General features: G+C 40.5%; 3 protein-coding genes across 3 annotated transcripts; 2 read left to right on the top strand and 1 right to left on the bottom strand.

The window, feature by feature from the left end:
* The first annotated feature begins 3,162 nt into the window (after nt 1-3,162).
* Nucleotides 3,163-12,261, top strand: LOC5519594 (somatomedin-B and thrombospondin type-1 domain-containing protein). The gene is made up of 4 exons (XM_001639517.3): nt 3,163-3,949; nt 9,429-9,611; nt 9,853-9,958; nt 10,400-12,261. The coding sequence occupies exons 1-4, from the start codon at nt 3,685-3,687 to the stop codon at nt 10,677-10,679; spliced, it is 834 nt and encodes a 277-aa protein (XP_001639567.1). The 5' UTR covers nt 3,163-3,684; the 3' UTR covers nt 10,680-12,261.
* A 976-nt stretch (nt 12,262-13,237) lies between these two features.
* LOC5519680 (mediator of RNA polymerase II transcription subunit 21) lies at nt 13,238-18,100 on the bottom strand. Its single transcript, XM_032364572.2, has 6 exons — nt 17,998-18,100; nt 17,837-17,915; nt 17,629-17,664; nt 16,982-17,082; nt 16,515-16,590; nt 13,238-13,763 (listed from the first exon to the last, which is right to left on the bottom strand). Exons 1-6 carry the CDS (start codon nt 18,037-18,039, stop codon nt 13,684-13,686), a joined length of 414 nt encoding a protein of 137 aa, XP_032220463.1. The 5' UTR covers nt 18,040-18,100; the 3' UTR covers nt 13,238-13,683.
* A 183-nt stretch (nt 18,101-18,283) lies between these two features.
* LOC5519679 (60S acidic ribosomal protein P2) lies at nt 18,284-20,708 on the top strand. Its single transcript, XM_001639516.3, has 3 exons — nt 18,284-18,420; nt 19,916-20,074; nt 20,478-20,708. Exons 2-3 carry the CDS (start codon nt 19,916-19,918, stop codon nt 20,658-20,660), a joined length of 342 nt encoding a protein of 113 aa, XP_001639566.1. The 5' UTR covers nt 18,284-18,420; the 3' UTR covers nt 20,661-20,708.
* The last annotated feature ends 625 nt before the right edge of the window (nt 20,709-21,333 follow it).

The raw sequence follows: 21,333 nt of genomic DNA, 5'->3' as shown, positions 1-21,333 counted from the left end.
GGGGTTTGGGAAGGGATGTCTTCGGCTCTTTTGCCAAAGTTATGTTTTCTATATACTGTATGAGGCATTAGCTCAAGCTATTTTCAGCTTGTTTCTCCTGTGTTGCTAGTCTTTCGGGTCAGACCAATTCGAGTTTCCGTCTCCTAACGCTTCACTCACTCTTGGGGATATTTAAGAACCCAGGGGGGGGGGGGGGGAGAGAAATTAAATTTTAACCTTAAAAATATAGGAGATATCAAAACCCCCTAGGAGATATCAAAACGGGGCGTAGTCACAAATTTCAAGCCGGAAAAAAATGTGGGGTTTTCTAGACTTGGTTGCACCTATTTCGTGATATTCTCATAGCACAAATGGTATTAGGCTAAGTTCAAACGTTTTATTATCCATCAGCCGTATTCAATGTACTGTAAATGTGTGCAATAGAATCAAGTCGATTGTTTCATCGTCATTTACATGCATTTGCATTGAATACAGCTCGTGGATAATACGACGTTTGAACTTAGCCTTAGTGAGTCAGGTTATGTGAGGTACCCCAACGGCAACCTCTTATTACAGTATTATATCCTAACCCAGCCCTAGTCCCAAGCGTTTTTACCGGGTTTCCTGTGCTCGAAGATGAACCGTGAGGTGGGCTACGACGTCGCAATTCTTACCATCCACAGGAAACCCAACCACAGGAAACCCGGTAAGAACGCCTGGGACTAAGCTGATCCTAACCGACTGACCTTGAACGCTCATGCTGCATGCTTGAGAAGGTGTCCTCGATTCACAGGGAAAATCACATGACCGGATGCTGATTCGCGTCATTGCGTTGAGGGGGGGCACCGTGCTTTGAATCGCTAGCGCAAGGTGTCTTGGACCCTTCTTGCTTCAACGAAGGACCCTGAGGTCGTGGGGAAATAGCCCGCTTCTTGGTCGGGAAAGTTTCCCACATGAAACTCGATAATCAATCAAAAAAGGTCATGAGGCGGCGTCAAAAGAAGGTGATTTAGGTCCGAGTATAGAAACTAGAATCTGGGCTCAATTTCCAGCTCATTTCTGAAATAGAACCGCTTTGTAATATTTCAACTCTTTTAAAGTTGAATGTTTGAGTTATCAAAATTCCTAGTCATTGCGGTATCTGTAATATCTGTGGTCAAATAACAAGTTCTCTTCAAATGTAACAGACGTATCTCGTGTCTTTCTAAAAATGAGGAGTTTAAACTTTAAAATGAGTGATAAAAAGCGCAATTGCAAGTAATGACTAAGGCTTGCCCGTAAAAAAAAACTACGGCCTTGGGAATGACCGGGATTTCTGAAGGGGGCGTTGAGTGGTGTTACCGGTAAACCCTCGTCCGCTCGCCAAAGTTCTAAAAGCTGTTTCCGTTTCAAACAAAAGAAGATTCTTCCGGGTTGAATTTTGGCCAGAACAAGCGTAGCTCATTAGAGCTTGTCGACGGATATTGAGCCCTAAAAAGGGTTAAAAATACCAATGATAAAATCTAATAACCGATAAGCGATGTCCCAAAAACTCCGCGTTGGCGGTTTTTGTTTCTGAGTAAAAATAACTGAAGCCGTCCATTATTGCTTCCTTCCGCCCGTGCTATCAAGGACGAAAGGCTGGGCTCTCTATAGCAGAGATAACGCGCTGTAGAACGGTCCAAGCACTAAAATAGAACAGAAAACATATGAATAGCTCAAGGTGGGAATCAGAATCAGATAACGCATTCTGCGCATGCGGGAATAGGAGGAACACTTTGTAACCGGGATGCATTGCGAGAGCTGAATTCCTGACGGAACGATGCAAGTGGTTTACGTGAGACGAAAGTATGGTGACTCACACTTTTGAGCACCTTGGTTTACCACAAATAATTAAACACATTATTACACGGGCAGCTATCATACCATTCAGGGATTTTTGTCATATAATTCACATTGTTATCAACAAGTGAACCGTGCGTCCCATGGTTCGAGATTTTTTTCTCGTGATACATATGGTAAATCAGCGAGTACACTGACGGAAAAGTGTTAAAGTCGCAAAACAGCAATGCGAATGAGCTACTTATTTCAGTAGTGACCAAAACTTTTAGAGTCACTTGTGAAATTCAATCTATCCTACAAAAAAGTCCCCATTCTATTGCTGAAGCATAAAATAGTCTATGAGCTAGTCTTTCATATTTTTCTACCAGCACTAATGCAAAGAGTGGTTACTAAACTTGGAGTCGTTCTCTAGACTAATGTTAGGATTTTTCAGGTTGTGTCTAAGGCGAGGCTCGATGGTGACTATACTTCCGGGAAAAGGGAGCCGTTATCTCACGTGCGTGAAGCGTGTAATCTTTGTAAACCACAAACAAATGATTATTTACATGATATTCTGGTGCGTTTTCATTTGTGACTGTGTTTATTCATGGGTAGCACGCCCTTTCCGGGAAACTAACTGTGCATAACATCTATACGGCATTGGTCCCTTATTACTTCCTTTCGTGTATCATGATGAAAAAGACCAACTCCTCTGCAGGAGTTTGGTCAAACTACTCACTGAGCATATTTTAACTGACGTTGTCCCTAAAACGGTCCTTATTTTCCTTCATATTTTACGTGAGGACAAAGATCAAATAGGAGCCCCTGTTTTATAGCATCAGCAGATTATCAAAGCCTCAGCTCGAGATGTGTAGTTCTTTATACTTCCTACTCCCTTTCCGGTATGCCTTTAAACAAGTGTCTGTAGTTGTAAAACACGACTTTATGCTTCTTACTTTGCCTCATAAAACTATAGGCACTTGATTCTATTCCAATCTCTCCATAAAACCTATTGACTCGGCGAAACCTTTTTTTGTAAAATTTCTTTGTAAAGAAAAAGAACAAAAACGGATAGCTGTACCGCGGTCTCTTACGCATCCAGCGGGGTTGCGTATTTGACAAGCACTCACAAGTGACGATAGTTGTCATCAAACCGATGGGAAAGTTTGGAAAGAAACAAATGTTATTGAGCTCTCACATTCAAATCAGTGTTGTTTACTTTGTGTTAAGTCACGGTGCACGGTTTTGTGCGAAGGTCGATGTTGTGTCGAGCGTGTCGAGGGTACGCGTTGCCGTGCTTCGTGCGTCAACCCAGCGCGTGTCGTAGTCCGTGTAAGTGTCGAGTTGCACTGCTCTGGCGTCTGACCCTGGACTCGTTCTTATCTCGACATCTCTATCATCTACGCTGACATAAATAGTAACGCGCTACTCCATAAAACTACCGCTAGCGATGCTATCGCTCGCGTGCGCGCTTAGACCGATGCTCGGTGCATGAGGTTGTAGAACTAGTGGTTAGTGCGGCTTCTCCTGTTGGGCTAGACGGACATAGCCAAGATTCCTGACCTTCCTCTGCGCGCAACACCTAGGGACCTATCACAAATCAAAACTGATTGTAATTTAAGTCGTCGAGTAAGTTTATCCAATTGGTTAGCACTACGGTATAATACCCCTGGCCCGGTCGCATTTCAACGCAGACGGGGTCAGTGCTGCTATCTTGAGCGCGTCAAAGTTCTGGCAAAAACATTGTTGCGCATTTCCATTGAATTGTGCTTGACACGGTGCCAGCAAAGCTTAGGATATCCTGCACTTCCGGCGAGCCGACACGAGTAACACTCAAAAGAACCAGCCGGCCAAGCTAGCGGGACAGAACGCTGCTAACGCACTACTAACGAGAAATCTAGCTCCATGATGAGGCATAGTTGTACAGTAGTTTTGCTGATAGTCGCGGTATGCTTAGCTACCGTCGCGGCTCAGTGCGACCAGAGAGACCGTGGAGGTCCTCTGACGTGCTGCAAAGGCAGGAATAGCACATGTGCTGTCGAGAGGTTCGACGAAGAGGAATCTCGGCCGAGCAACCGACCGAAAGTTTGTTTCTGCGATGAATTCTGTGAGCCTGCTGGCGATTGCTGCCCTGATTTCAAGGCCGTAAAGGAAGAATGCAAATTGCAAGGTGAGAATTCAAGGATACCCAACAGATTCTCCTCTGGATTCATCATCACAACATTAACACACAAATGATGGCTTCTGTTTTATTGATCATGCCATAATGAAAAGAGTTTTGGGATGGTAAAAGTATGGGTACATAGAGATAGTGAGATGAACCAAAAAGATACGATCCTTTCGCGCCAAGAGTAACGTGCTTGAGTGATCCGACAGCACACGGCTCTAATTTCGTTCCTTAGAGAAAACAAACCAAAGTTTACATTTTGTGCCAAGTTGTGAGGTGCTAAGCGGTGGTGGAAGTATCGAATGTTTATTCGTAATTCGTCTAGTAATTAGTGTGGGCTTATTGTTAGTGCTTCAGGCGAACAGAATGGGCTAATGCAGCTGATGGCTGACATAGAAATTCTTGTCTTAGCTCTCTTGTTACGATACACCACCCATGGAACACTGTTCATTGTTTTAGCTCATTCCAGCAGAGGCCCCTTACATTAAATCTATTGCCGTGTTGAAGCAAACGGAAATCATGCGCACACTCTTCAACCAATTAATGTCGTGTCGGATACGATTTCTGCCCACGCGCTCTCAATAAACGATGCGGCATACAACACAATGTCTAAAGGAATCCAGAATCGCCTAAATATGGGTTTATTCCTTTAGGATCAGATCTCATAGGGGCATGTTTATCTTAGCCATCGAGTAGACGTGATTTTCATGAATGGCTTGTGCTCAATCTTCTTCAAGGGTGTGCTACTCACTCCCTATTTAGCGTGCAATTAGACGTAAATTTATATTCACGATCGATAAATTTGACTTTGAGGTCTTACTGGTGACAAGTGGACGAAGAAACACTATCTCGGTCCAAGGGCAAGACTTGCGCGGGATTCAAAGGCGAGGATGACGCTTTTAATCTCAGAACAAATACGTTTAACGGACGCATTAATGACGACTGCAAATGCAAAACCAAACCAGCGTTAATGCGCGGCTATGACGACGAGCATTTGATGATGCTAACAAAAAAATTTCTGAAGGGAAGGACAGATTGTCATTTTAGCGGTTTTAGCGCCATGTTGTCAGGGAGTTCTTTATTTACATGACAACAATTGTCATAAAAGATAAACAGCGTATACACGCAAACCGGGCGTATGTTGTCTTACACAAAGGTGTAGGATAAAACCTTGATAAACAGCTTACATGATTTCGCTTATCGGTGATTATTTATCAGCTGAAGGCTCTATTTGGGTCATGCGCAAAACATAAAGTGGGCCGCGGAAATCTCGCGGGAAAGTCGCGTAGACTAGTGTCGGCGTCGCCAAAGGATCTGTTGATTTGTTGATAGCTCGTGTTGTATTTGTTTGGATAATTTCTTTCGGCAGGATTGATTAGTTATTCATCTGTCTCGTTTCGATTCTACTACTGAAACTATCTCTTTCTACTACTCATGGAAGCACATGATTTGAACCCTTCCGTGCTCTACACATAGTTTCAAATGTGGCCAAGGTTACTCACTTAAATCTCTTTACTTGGAAATGTTCGGAATGTTCTAGAGTCGAGGAAGATTTTATCGCCATCAAAGGGCTGCAAATTATCGCAGTTTTCGCAATTAATCAGTCCTGACGAGATTTCCATGCCAAGTTGCGATTTACCACGAGAATTAACCCCGACATGTGGTACAAGGATTCCCCCCTCCATCTTAACCCTCTACCCTTCCCATCCCTTCAAAACGTTACACGGCCACAATGAAAAAAAACGCCTCCCATACTTCTTTCACTTTAGGGCGCACATCTAAATTACTGTTCCTTGTACCAAATTTAATTAAGGAAATTGATGTTTTCACACATTTGGTTTGCTAGGATGACAAAATGGCGGCTTACAGAAATTCTAAAATAGTTCTGATTCTCTCATAGTTAACTTGCGAAAACGATAACTGGTTTGTTCAGTGGAGTTATCGAAATGAAAATATAACAAGTAGTTGAAGCAAAACGCAAATCACGAGTTATCGCGGGCTCGAGTTGTCAGGACTCCTCTCTATCATTTTCTTTTCATGGGTGTGAAAACGCTTGCTTTGTACCTCTTTTTTTCCTTGCAATTTGTCGCTAAAAAAAATCGCACGTGCGATTTTCACATGTGACCACGATGTAGCTTATTTTCCTTTCTCAGGGTCGCACGAAATATGCTCAATAAGCTTCTACTTTGTAACAAGTTTTTCAAGTTGCAAGAAATCTTGCCCGTTTTTTTTTTTTTTTTTCATAAAGAAAAGCTTCCCACGATGACTCGTGTATCTCTCACTGGCGCTTTTACAGGAGCTCGCAGCGAGACCCTATAAATAGTTTGGCTATGATAGGCATGGTACCCACGTAAATGCAGCTTGGAATATCATTCTTTTTTTGGCTGACCTTGCTGGGCTGAGTCTACCAACGATCCCCTCCTGTCCCGTGATGGAATGCTAAGCTTTATAAAGGAATCTTAGCAATTGTTAGCCTGCGATGATCGTTTGGGCAGTCTGTATCATCACATGGGTGGAAAAAGCCGATTGGTGTGATGTATATCAAAGACTTTGTTTGCTTATTTTGCCTCACACTAACGCCTTATGAAGCCGTAGTAAGTTTGCAATTTTTTTAGCCGTTTTCCGTAACACACATGTTAAAATTCAATGTTGTATCCTTTATTTAGCGGCCCCGTGCACTCCAGTAAATTTTGAATGTTTTCAATCAGACTTGCCCGGCTAAGTGGTGAACGTGGACATTTTCGCGCTAAAAAAATTCGCGCGCACCGCATTCTCGCGCGCTTTATTCTCCCCACTTGAAAATTTTATTTTTGCGTTGTTTTTGTGCTATACAAATTTAGCCGAAGATAATATGTAGCAAACCAAGAAATGTGATCTACGGTAAACCCCGTGTGAAAATGTCCAGACCGGATCTAGTGGCGTTCGAATCTAAATATGCTATTTTAGCTGAGCCAAGTATCTTGAGCGCCAACCATCACGCGCAGGGCACTCATTATACCCTTATCAATTAAGGATGGCAAGTCCTATACAAGGAACATCTCACTTCAAGGCACTATTCGGGTGTGTTACTCAGTAAAATGGGGCATACTTTCCATAGTATAACGCAACTCATCAACCTTTAAGGCGGGCTATTATTGCTCATTAGTTACTGTAGGAAGTATTGACCCAATGACTCATACTTATCGTAGATCAGTTCACATGCGGCTATTGTCAAGTACTCTTATTGGGCGCGTCACTGATCCCGCTTTTCAGCGTAGCCGCAGTAGCCATCAGGGCGCACCGCAAAATAGAGATAAACCCTCAAAAAACAGCGTCAACAAAACAAAGTACCCATTTAGCTCTTCTCAAAACAAAGGATTCATCTAGCTGCTATTTATCTACTTGCTGGTGGCTATTCAAGTTAAATCTCAACCGGTCTAGACCTTGACCAAACACAACGAATGTAACAATAACTGACAGGCGTTTTCAATGTAACGGTGGTTAGCCTAAGCGTTTTCACAAGTTTAATCGCTCGCCCCATTTTCGCTCGGTCAAACTCTTTGGTCCGTTTCCTCTGAATAATCAAACGGAAATGACTCTACGCTTGCTAATGCACATGGCGGTAACAGTTTTTCGATCTTCCCACACCTGTCGCCAACAGTCTGCGCGGTTTGCACTGTAAACACTCTTGACCTTCAAATCCGACAGCTATAGATGAGCCAGCATAGAGCACGAGGCCTCAAGTGGATGAACTATGCCAGCATTATACGAGGCCAACGATTAATTGCCAACATTATGCACGGGAACAATAACGTGAAACTAATTATACTATAGTACTAATTATGTGTGTCTGCGTGGGACAATCTAGCAACTTGCTTACCCAATAAGGGGGGGGGGGGGGGGGCAGAATAATATGGCCTCATTATGATGGGGGTCCCGAGTTTTTTTCTTTTTTTGTGGGGGGGGGGGGGTGGGGGGGTAATTTTTACCCCTCATCCTTAGGGTTGGATCTGAAAACCGTTTGTGTGTATATCGGGAGGAGGGGGAATATATGCTTCGGTATCTGCTTTAACGGTCTAAATGAGGACAATTTAGCAACTTGCTAACCCAAGAGGGAGGGGGGGGGGGGGGGGTGTGCAGGATAATCGGGCCTCATTATGATGGGGGTCCGTAGTATTTTTTTCGGGGTTAAATATGAAGAGTGTTCTGTATGTATATCGGGAAGGAGGGGGGATTTTGCTCCTCTTGTCTTACGTCGTTTACACGATATTGCTTAATTAAACGATCAAGCGGTTTCGGGCTCTGTTGTCCTTTTCAGCAGAATTTAACACCACGCTAATACGGACACCTGGTAAATACGGTTACCTGCCCATATAATTCCACCTCGTCCCATGCACAGATGTGCCTTGACTTGATCATAAGTGTCGTAACACGAACCATATAGTACCAATTTGTCCCCTGTAGGGTGCGTGTTTAAGTGTCAAGTGCGTCTTATGCACATCTATCATAATTACAGCCAAGAGAACTTCTAGTCTTTGTTACTAAAGGAGCGGGGTTCGAAAAGAACATAAAAAACTTGGGATAATAATTAAATTCCCAGAATAATCGACCTGCTCCCGTAAAGTGATACCTCCCTACCTTTCCATACTTATTTCAAATAATAGTTTTGAAACGCTCCAGCACCTGCAAAATATCAGACCAGAAAGCCCAAAAACCTAGGCAACGTCAAGACTTGTGAGCCATATATGGTACATATGATCACAATCAAAACCCGTCGCGAAATACATGGCGAACTGGGAATTTTTCATTAAAAATAACGAAAACGCATCTCACTGTTCATCTATTACCTTCCCGCTTTTAATAAAAGAGTCAATTAATTGTGTGATGGCCTCTAATAGATAAATTTCTGTGTAGTGTACACGGACCGTGTTGGCATGAACTCGCCCGTTTTACGTTTTTTGGTGAAATGCAACATCACCACTCTTCTTCGGTGCTTTTAGCTCATGATATTTTGAGCGAAAGGAACACTTGATCACTAGCCCGCCCTAATCCTTGCGCGTGTTAACCAATTAGCAGAAGTCACGTGCTGGCCTCCCCGGGGTCAAGGGTCAACAAGAGAGCTAACATTCGTTATTGTTCCTACCAGTCTGGTAACAATCGTAGGGTCTTTGTAGCTAGTAGATCGATGAGCTGAAAAAGATGGGGTATCCGTGGTTGATAAGTCACAAATTGGTTCTTATGGAGGCTCTTATATCAAATTAAATCATTTAAACAAATAAAGCGAGTGTCGGAAAGTTAATATAAGTCTGTTCAAAAACGCGTCAGGGTTTTTTTGAAAGGGGAGGCATGACCCGAAGGAAGGGGGGAGGTTTAAAATTTATAAACAGATGGTGCGAGGTAAAACTGTTGATTGTAGTACTACCCACACATTTCCCTTACAAGAGCGGGACACCAGCCATTCCAGGATCTGTCACCGTAATGATGGTATTTGATCCACTTCCAGGTGTACAAGACTGTGTTGTCTCTACCTGGTCAAGATGGTCCCCCTGCTCTCACAGATGCGGAGTTGGCATGCGCAAAAGATCTAGAAGAGTCATTGTTCGGCCCTCTCAGCGAGGAGGCAAGGAATGTCCGCCTCTGAGGCAGAAACGAGGCTGCTTCCTCGAGCACTGCGGCAAGGAGTCAGGTACTGGACTTTTAAAAGTCATGGTACACTTTACAAAAGTCCAGGAAAATATCTTTTTTAATGGAGGACATGGGCGCACTAATAAATACTACTAGTGGGGGGTTGGGGGAGGAAACCGCCCACCCTAGATTGACCCCCTTTATTACACCATCAAAATGCATTCTTTAAGACTATATTAGGTGGAATTCTATTCATGTGGGTTTGTCCTTAGAAAGACCAATGTATATTTGTTGCATTCTAGGTCTAGCAAATATACTGCCAAAGATTTATAAGCGTCTTCCAAATCAATATGAAGAGATTCTTCCAGCGAAAAAATCGCTCACACTGAGGCAGGAAAAAGAAGAAAGGTAATGAAGTACTGACAGGGATTTTATTACCCCCTGGCAGCTGGCGGAACCACCCGCTATTTTCCACCAAGTGTTGGCTACTTTTTTTAAAATTGAATTAAGTTTTATTACAACTTGACTGACATATCATAGAAAGAGAAAGTAGCATTGGGAAGGGGAGTATACCTTAATAATATTCTAGCTGGGGATGCGAGGGTCATACCAAGGATCTTCAGGGGGTGGGGGTATGCAGGCCATCCTCGGTTAAGTCAAAAGATCAAGGAAAAGGTTATTTGAGAAGGGGAGATGTAAATTGATGCCTTGAAGGAAGGTGGCTTCAAATTCTCAAACTTTCAAGTGTTAAAAAATAAAATAAAAATTGCTGTTCTAAAAAATTCCTCGCCAGGCCACTGCCCCTGTTAAAATAGTGTTTTGTTCCCTTACAAGTGTGTTCTTAAATAGGCCCAGCTATTGCACTCTGTTCAAGATTGAGTCCAAGCACCCATACTGCCAAGGGACCTGGGCCAGTCAGCTTGACCCCAAGAAGCCTGTCTGTGTGGAATGCCAGTCCTCTGCCATGAACAAACATGGAAACTGCAAGGGGCATGGGGTAACTGGCGAACTGACATCCTGGTTTGCCGTGGATATATACAGTTGTCATGGTGAATGGATTAGACTCGGGCCTAAGATGTCTCCATGTAAATGCGACAGCAAGGATTTTAATAACTACATCTTTGTTTAGGAGCCAATCAAACAATTTCCCATTGTAGACAGCACATTGTTGCCTGACTAGCGAGTAGTCTTCCATGCCAATTGCAGTTGATTAGCTTATCTATGAGCAAGGCATGCTGTACAAGTACCTACTGCTTTAGCTAAGGCACTGGACATAGCCCAGGTTTGTTTTTTAACTCTGACTTTGAAAGAAAAAAAGGCTTTAAATATTCATATTCAGGCTTTTACAGAAATCACATTTTTCTAATGACAGCGAAATGAATGTAGTACTCTTGAGATTGACTTTTTTGTTCATAGTTTCACATCAAATAGACCATGTGACAGTAAAACCAAATGTTCAGCTCCATACTAGCTAACTTATTGTGGAAGTGTTAAGTGAGAAAGAAGGGTTGGTTGGGAAGATTTATTAATGTTTCTACAGTATATTGGAAGGATTCAAAGAACATAATTATTTACTAATTTAATGTAACAAGCAAATCAGTTTAACAATAATGGTTTTAAAGTCACTTCATATTTACATTATTATTGGAACCTCCTTGTAGTATCTTAGAATAATAATGCAAGACATAGGTACTAATATTTAACTCCAAGCTTATAGTAACTTGTTAATTGACACAGCTTTAGGCAACACTAATGCAACACAAGGCAACATTGATGCAACATCAAGCAATATTGTGTGCAAGTATCATAATAACAACACACATTGCATTTTTTAAACAATGCTGGTTAAATTTGTACAAAGCTATATGATTTTAACTTATTATTACTTAGCATTTGATCATTAAATGTTTAATCTACAAGGGTTTTGCTCAAGATAGAGACACAAGGGTTTTGCTCGAGATAGAGACAATCTCATTGTTGTCCAAGGGAAAAAAAAGTTTGCAAGTTAAAAAACTAATTTAAGTTATAGCCAAGCAGAAGACCTTTAACTGGTAGGAAGTAGAAGAACACCATATATTAAAAACAAATTCTGAATAATATGTTTATGCTGCATGCTTAAATTAAATTCTTGTGCAGGTAAATTATATTACTAAGATTCTAAAAGGGACATGACTTTTATTAACTTGGTGTGGAAACTGGAAAATTATCCAACTTATTCTGGTAGATTTGGTCATAGAACAGTTATATGACAAATTTATTTGCGATTATAAAGATAACAATTAGTAGGTGTATTGTATACACCTATTCCAACTAAAGTTGCACTCGATACTCCATGTGATTACTGATTCCTGGTCGTCCACTACAACTTTTCAAACCTGGATTTGATTATTCGCTTATTCATTTGATATTGATATAAAACAGTGGGTTACGACACATGACTTATCAGGGTGCACCTTATTTGAAATAGGTGTAAAGGCCAGAATGTGCAGGTGTTTAAAATAAGGTTTTGGGGGTGACAGTATGTTAGTAACAATGTGCAAATGGCTAAATAGAAGACTTATCAAGCATTTTAGTTGAAAAATGCTTTGTGAATATTTTTTCTTGCTCTCTCTCTCTCTATATATATATATACACTTCACAGTTGTGGGAACTTATTTGAAATAAATAATGTGTTAGATGTTATTGCTAAATAAAGCTATGTTATATGAAAAGGAAAGTGATTATTGACATAATCCTGTCTATTGGTACTGATGGATTTATTCTAAAAGAAGCCCAATCAGTCTGCCATTTTACACAATTTCACACCATACAGACAGGGCTTCTGGAATTACGCGAAAAAAAACCCTCAAAATTACACGGGACTCTTTGCTTAACATTTTTCTTTAAAAATCAAAATTTTGCGGGATTCTTTACTGAATTACATGCTAAATTACACAGAATATCAACTGTTATGCCCAAACTACATTTTGTACTGAAGGAAAGCACGAAATAATTGAAAAGGTATATTTTTAGCACGAAAAACATCTTAGGCAAGTTTTTATTGGGTCCTAGCCACCAGCCAATTAAAAAAGGTATGTTATTGTTAGTCTTATGCCTTCGCGGTTTAGCAAAGAAAGGGGGGTGAATAGGTTTGCGGATTCGGCCCTGAAATGCTCACGGATTATGGATTTTGATGATTATTTCAGCGGATTGGCGGATTTTGGAAATAAAGCATATCACAGATCTGTTGACAATTTGGGAGCGGATTTCGGATTTTAAATGAATTTCAATCGATGCTATTGTTTATCTGTCAAACCATGCGGATCTAAAAATATCTGTGGATTTGCCCCGAAAATGTAGCGGATCGGAGGATTTACATACCCCTATTCACCCCCCCCCCCCCCCCAAAGAACACCTAGTCATTTTATTTGTTTTAGAAATTCAGTTCGAAATATTGCACTCTTACGAAGAATATCTCTCTCTTTTTTACGAGAAATAGAGGTAAGGACCCTAAAAGAACACATCAGCTGTGCACTTTTTTTGTCTTTCAAAATTTAGCCAAATTACGCAGAAATTTGTGGGTTACCCGGATAACGCAGAAAAAGCCAAATTACGCGCTTCCACACAAGCGCGTAATTCCAGAAGCCCTATATAGAGGCCCACAAAGAATACATTTCCATTGGCAAATTCAGGCAAAAGACCAAGATATTTTAAATCAAATATCATAAATAACCAGACTTCAATTGTGGATAGTCATTTTGAATGATAAATTATTGCAGATGCCATTGTATCTTCCAATGTAAACAAAACAAAACAGAGTAGCTTACTGACATCCTTTGAAAAAGACCCCTGCATATTTCTAAGGACTATAGGTTTTTTGATGGCACCTGACATGGTAACATGACACTTACAAGACATTACATTCATGATTAGTTCATGTGATATAGTTGCTATAGTAATGTGACAATTGGCATTCTTTCTTTCCTGACAATACCTAGACATACCCTTATATTTAGAGTGACAATGACATGGTAGCTATGGGAACATGACACATCCTTCTGCCAGTCATCCTCATGTGATTGGTCAGCATGACATGGTAGCCAAGGCAACATGACACTTGACATTCTTCACCAGCAATTCACTCATTTGATTGGTCAACTGGATTTGCTGGATGATGTCAGTGTTGACTCTGCTATCTCATTTAGGGCTTGTTGTATAAGAGCTAACAATTTCTCTGGAAAGAAATAATAAATAAAACTGGTGTATATCTTTATGTATGTATTGGACAAAACTTTCACAGCACTCAAACAATAAGGATTTTATCAGATCATGACAAGCTGCACAAAACCGAAAGTTAAAAAATACTGCCTCTGTGGTTGCTACAGAGTGACGTCATATTGTTGTCATCATACTAGATTTGCGGTTTGATATTGACACCATACGTGTTGGTAAAACACTTTTATCCTTGAGTCTGGTAAGTATAATAAAGCACTGCACAAGGATTTATGCTACATCGCCAGAAGAGTGTGATAGTGTAGCTCACATATCACTGAAAATCTAAGCTCCAAAACAAACTAGAGGTATAGTTTCAACCAAGGCTAGGGTGCATGGGGGTAGCTATGATTTTTTAGGATTTATCTATATGGACGAGTTTCTGTTCTTCAATGTTTGATGCATCTACAGGAAAGCAAATGTTTGACACAAGGTCCTCGATCACCAGAGTACACACATTGCTAAGCACATGCTTTTGGTTAAACAAAGGAATTTATTAGAAATCTGTACGGTGTTCAGCGGCTTTTGTTCGTCACTAAAACTTCTAAGTGGTTTCAAAGGCCGGGACGGTCAAGCAGGGAAGACGATTCGAATCAAAACAAGGAAAGCATGGGAAAAAAATTCAAAATGGCGGGAGTCCGAAAGCACCAAAATCTATCGTTATTATATGGGTTTCTTCAATTTCAAAGTGACAAGCATGAAAGGGTAAGGTTGCTGTGCTGCATGCGATTTATGGGCTATCGATGAGAGCATGGTCGCCTTTTAGATGCTTAGAAGCAGGGAGTTAAGTAAGAAGAGAGGGGGGCAGAGGTGAGGGGGAGAGTTAAAGGGAAAAAAGTTTATTATGTGTGCTATTGTATCCTATTTGGTGGATCCAATTAATAAATCCTGGTACAAACTGTTGGTACCTGAGTGCTTTAGGGATACATTTATCACGCTATATTTTATGCTAACCTATTTGGTGGATCCAAGTAATAAAGTCCTGGTACAAATGTGACAGGGTCAAAAGACATATATTTCATTGCATATTCTCTAGATTTTGTAGTAATCATCTTATGGTATTCTTGGGTGCAAACTTACTAAACGTTTAGGAATGTAGTTCCATGTTGTCAAACGGATGTACCCGAGCTACACTTGCCTGCGATAACGTGATTAGTGGGCGCAGTATTTGATCAACTTCTTTTTGGTAAAGTACTTTTGATTTTTGATACAATTATCACTAGAGATAAGCGATACAAGTACAGAACATCCTTGCCACCCATTATAATAAGCAAAAGGTGTATGTTGACAACAAGTTGTAGAATCTGAAGAATATTTTCCCACGCATGATCGTGTCGTACAAATAGGGGTCGCATTCAGCTAGTTTTTCAGTTGTGTTTGAGTTACTACATTGGAAGGGTTTCAACTTGGATTTGTTGGAGAAGACTAAAGAACGACTGCTCGAGGTAGACTCTATTCTTGTTCCCGTTTATTGTACGTAAAGTGTGTGTGCTGAAGTCAGTGATTTCAATAAATTTGCCTAAAGGGAATCCTTGGATCTTTCTTGTTTCTGTGCGACCGCAATGCACTCATCCTGGGATATGCTATGTTTTTACCAACTATATACCCTATTTGGTGGACCCAATTAATAGTCCTAGTACTTGCGTACCTGAGAGCTTTAGGGATATATCAATGCTATCCTGTTTGGTTGAAATAATTAGTAAAGTCCTGGTACTTTAGGTACCTGAGGGCTTTAGGGATATGCCACATCTTTACTTACTATATCTGGACCCAGTCCTGTACATGGATACCCAGTGCTGTACATGGATACCCAGTGCTGTACATGGATACCCAGTCCTGTACATGGATACCCAGTCCTGTACATGGATACCCAGTCCTGTATATGGATACCCAGTCCTGTACATGGATACCCAGTCCTGTACATGGATACCCAGTCCTGTACATGAATACCCAGTCCTGTACATGGATACCCAGTCCTGTACATGGATACCCAGTCCTGTATATGGATACCCAGTCCTGTACATGGATACCCAGTCCTGTACATGGATACCCAGTCCTGTACATGGATACCCAGTGCTGTACATGGATACCCAGTCCTGTACATGGATACCCAGTCCTGTACATGGATACCCAGTCCTGTATATGGATACCCAGTCCTGTATATGGATACCCAGTCCTGTACATGGATACCTTAGAGCCCCTTTCCTGTACTTCCCTCATTCCAATTGTGGCCCTAGTCGCGATCTTTCACGCCACCTCATTCTAAACTACGCAAGTATTCTATGTATTTTTTTTTGGCCATAAAATAAAACAAAATAATGACGTTTTCCGGAATCATCCTGTACATGATTTCAGAAATATTTGGTGAGTCTTGAGGACTCATGTCAATCATTTTAGAGATTGTATCTTATTTCTTTAATACAATTTATGCACGAGGCAATTTTGAGGCATTCTTTATTATTGTAATTCTTCTGACAGTTAATTGGGATTAGTTTATCAAAATGTTACCTGGAATGCTGTAGCCTATGACGCTCCCCAAGGAGATTAATACTCAAAAAAACATAGCGGTAAAAACTTCTGTTGCTAAGAGCGTGTGGCTCAGTATGGTTTGTTGCATGGGCTATTTTAGAGGAATTACCAGTGAACAAGATGTTTCTAGTAATGTAAGTTGTCTAAGAACAAAGAGCCTAATAATAGCCCCACTAGAATTTACCTCCTTTTCGGACAACTTCCTCAAGTTTTCTACCAGCTTCTTGGTTTTCAGCCTCTAATCTCTGCAGACTTGCAGCCTATGTACAAGATATAAATAAACAAATCCAGCCAAGCTGATAACCTTTATTAAGATACAATAGTGTAGATACACAGAGCCACCATATAACTTATGCCTGAACTCATCGTAGGACTTGAATTGTTGTTGTGAAGGGACAAAAGCTGGAGAAACAGATAATGATTCTTTGAAAATTTGGTCACAATAGCTCCAATGGTTCAAAAGTTATGGATAGGGGGCTGAAGGAGCCCCCCCCCCCCCCCCCCCCCCCGTGAGAGGAAGCCCAAAAAAGCCTGGTCTGAATAGGGTTAATAGATGTCACAATCAAATTATGAAATTAGTAAACCTAGTTGTTAGTCATATTTCTGGTGATCCTTTAGATTTTATTAAGCCATTCAGTGAATTGTTTGTACCTGTAATTCTGGGGAGCATTCTTCACTAGGTAAAGAATCTATTAGATAGTCAATGTCTTTGGCTGTTCTTGCAATAAGTGTTGCAAATAATGCCCCATGACCTAAAACAGAAATTATAATAAGTTATATTTTATAAACTAAAGTTTTAAACTGAATCAAATTTTTTGGCTTTTAAAAAAATATTGTGTTGAATTGAGATTGCTAAATTAAAGTCTGTTTATCCAATTTTGTCTCTGTTTTTAGATGAGCATTTAAAAAAATTATTTATAACTCAAGCCAAGTTGAGTACAACTTGAGAATATCCTTTGCTGCAGAGTGGAAATGCTAGACTTGAATTATTTTAGTTTTATGTAAAATAACATGTTGTTTGTCCATAAACTAGTGGAGCTGGTTGTGTTCATTGCTTTATCTGAAGGGATTTGCCCTTCGCCTTCAGGATTTTATACCAAAGAAAAATCTCCTTTTTTGTGTTTTGAATATGTAGTACATAAGCTTAACACACATAAGCATAGGTACATACTAAGATAAAGGGTTAGGGTCAGCTTATGACAATACATACACAGAGCTTTAGAAAAATATACAGTATACTTCCAGTCTAACTTTATTCTAACTGCAGTAGTTGAAATTGGAGGGAGAACACGGCCTACCTTCCTGTGTAACAGTTTTGTCATCTGTGTTGGGAGCTTTGAAAACGAAAAGCAGAAAGATTAGTACTTATTTAATGCCTGTTTTATGCGCGAACATGAACGACTGACGTTCCACCCGATGTTTTATTAGGGAAGTCGGGAATTTCAAGCAAGATAACGATAATCATCACAAAATTGGAAGGGTTGGACGACAATTTTGGGTTTGTACCTTTGTCAAAACCTGGAAACTGTCCAGGTTCTGCCGTTTGTTGCAGAATACCAACGCTATTACAGAACTGATCTGCTAGCTATAAGAACATAACGAATTTCTGTTATTAAAAAAAACTCATAGAAATTATATATAAATTGCCATATCATCAGAGTTCAAACCTGATTCAACGCGTCTTGCAACTGGGTGATCCTATCCGCCATCTTGGACAGCGAAAATAATTTACACAGGCAACCCAAATAGGGTTCGGACTCCGTATTTTTTTCTTCTGTGCACAAACGTACGAACATTTAAGACAATTCCTGATCCATGTTCTAAGCAAAAATAATAGCCTTTTTGAAGTAAAATTCCTTTTATTTTTCAATCTTATTGTATTTTTGTCTGAATATTGTGCCCAATTGGGTTGGTTGGGTTGCCTGTGGTCCCTGAAAGGCGCTTCGTCCACCCCGCGTTACGAGTATATATTCTCCACGTGCCCCCTCCATCTTCCTCTCGCTCGAACAAGAAAGACTTCCATAGGTCTTCGAGTAACTCTTTTTATTTCTAAGCGTGCACATCGTTTCGTGTCAGACACCGACTTAAAAGTGAGTAAGATTGTAGTTTAATAGTCAAAGTGCATTTCAGGACTAAGTTCCATCTCTTAATTTCCCAAAAGAAAGAATAAATTCACCCAAAAGAGTCATTACAATACGTTCAAGGAATTACAAAACCATCTATCACGGCGATAACCGTGTAATGGGCTGGAAGTTAGGCATTTTTTTTTCTGTAGAGTTTAAAGTATTCATAAATCAAGTTATTTATATGTAAACTTTATTAAATCTTTTGTCCTGGATATCATTTCCCCAACCAAAGTAACATCAAAGCCAATGCAATGGCCCCCAAATACTAAGTCAGTAAGTACTATAAAAATGACTAATAAACACTGTTAAAGCTCTTTTATCATGTTAAACATATTAAAAGTATGGTGCATAAATTAAATGATACAGCATCATGATCATCATGATATCCTGATTTGCCAGAAACAGCACTTTGACATACAGCTGAAAAGACTAGATTACTATTTACCTACCACCTTAAAACATCCATTGTAGGATTAACTTGCTATACACACTGTATTAAAAGTAAATCCTAGTTAGGATGCCATATTTACAAGCAAATGGAGACAGCAATTGTTTTTAGTCTTGTTTGACTTATGGCATGTAATGCATGTATCAATGTAAAGCTGGAGGAGGGGAGGACGGGCAGATGTGGGGCATTTGACATTTTTTGCATCAAATTCCTGACCACAAGACCGTAAAAGGAATTCAAATGACAGGAAAATTCCTTACCTGGGGATGGGAATGTTAAATCTTATCAATTTTTTTTTAATCCCAATTTTTTTCTTGTATTAATTTGGCAATCGGAAAATAGACAAGAAAGCTTCCAAATCCAAAGAAAATCAACACATGATGTACAGCAATACAGAGTGAATAATCGTCTTTTATTTTGATCATTGATTCTTACAATTAACAACAATTTCTCACTATCATGCGAGGCAAGTGCTTGGAAAAAGCATTGAAAAAATCATGGCACAAAACACTCAAATTGTGTGAAACTACTTTTCAAACAACATAAACATCATAATAGCTATTTGATACAGCAGTTTAAGGTTAAAATGTTTAAACCGCATACAATTCACCTTGAAAGCTTGACTTTCTGTCTCTGCAACGTCAAACGTTTTCACCACTACAGTCTACTCGAGCCGAGCCTAGAGCCAAGCTTCTCGACTGTAAAGTTTTGAACCTAGGGTCCACGCAAAAAATTCAAACAGCCTCAGTCCTCCGCGCCAAAATTCAAACAGCCCTAGTTTCCTGCAAAGGAATATTCAAATGTCCTCACACTGGGGCGAACTTTGTAGTGAAATTCCCCAGGTGGGGACTAAAAGAGGTGTGTCTGCCCCCCCCCCCCTCGGGCTTTACATTGATACATACATAATCATTATATGTCTCTTTGTAAATGTCAGCGACACCCCACACAAACTAAATAAAATCTGCTGCCATGTATTATGGGGCTCCTTTACTTACTAAGTTTACTTTCTAGATGCGTTACGTGGCCGCTTACTTGCTTGCAACCCTGGGTAACAATAAGAACCCCTCAGCCAAGGACATCAAGGGGATCCTTGATAGTGTCGGCATTGAGTCTGACATGGAACGCCTGAACAAGGTGATCTCTGAGCTGTCTGGCAAGTCTGTCGATGAGGTAAGGACAAAAATGATGTTACTCTTAATTCCTTAGACTTCTAAGGAGCCATATGAATTATTGTCGATGTCCAGCAGCTCTTTGCTCAAGTGAGCTTTAGCTGATTGACACAAGGGACTGAAATTGTTTGGTTGGGTCACCACTTATATTGCAATAGCTCAATACAAAATTTGATTAAAATTCAAATATCATTGATCAATATTTCAAGAGTCTAAGTTTGTTAGTTATTATTCATAGTCAAGGCTGGACAAAAAAGGATTAAAAAATTCTGCATCTTCCATGCTGCTAATTAGAACTAATTTACTCAATAGGGGAGCCTTTAACTCCCAGGATGCTAGTAAAGTTCTCTCCATTACTTTTTTCACCAACATCTAAATTTCTTCTATTACAATTTGCTTAATAGATCATCCAGGCTGGCAAGTCTAAGCTTGCCACTGTTCCCACTGGTGGAGCCGTAGCAGCTGGTGGTGCTCCCGCTGCTGCTGCTGCTGGTGGTGATGCCAAAGCTGAGGAGAAGAAGGAAGAGAAGAAGGCCGAGTCGGAGGAGGAATCTGATGACGACATGGGCTTTGGACTCTTTGATTAGATCTCTCATGTAACATCAAATAATAAAATGGCTCTTATAAACCCAAAATGTCTGCATTTTCCTGTTGTTTCCCAAATACCATCTGATTCAGAGACAGTTAGGTTCGAGGGAGGGAGGCACATGCACGCTCTAGCGGTTGTTTCCTTACAATTTTAGAAAACCTCGGGCAGCATTTTACCCATATGGGTAAAAAGGAGCTGCTTATTCTATGTAAATTAATGCAAACACCATACAAGTTACCTGCTAAAGATTACCAACCCTGATCGTTGAATTGCCCTGTTTTAGCTTTCAACGAAAGCTATGGAAAACGGCTATTTCATGTGTTTACTCTTTCAATGAAGCAGATGTTTGAATTTGAAATCGGCTCCAAACTAATTTTACACTGTACCCCATCAAGTAAAAGACTTGAAATGAACTATGGTTTTGGTTGATAAAAGTAAAAAGTGGTTGGGCGAAGAGTAGTCTGAATTGAGTTATGACTTCGCTTAGAAAGCCACCTCGCTGATTGCACTCACTTAGCCGGCCGTGGGCTTTTCCAACTATGACGCAGCCGCTGGCATCCGGGCTATACTCCAGGAGTACAGACCATCTTCTGCCGAATATGCAACTCGTCAAGCCTATTTCTAGTTTCCCACACCTCTGTTACGAGGGCGTCCGTCTAGAACTCATCGGC

This window comes from Nematostella vectensis, chromosome 4 (genome assembly GCF_932526225.1).
Source record: "Nematostella vectensis chromosome 4, jaNemVect1.1, whole genome shotgun sequence".
In the NCBI taxonomy this organism is placed as follows: domain Eukaryota; kingdom Metazoa; phylum Cnidaria; class Anthozoa; order Actiniaria; family Edwardsiidae; genus Nematostella; species Nematostella vectensis.
Note: the sequence above shows the minus strand (reverse complement) of the source record. Positions and strands in the feature narration are given on the sequence as shown.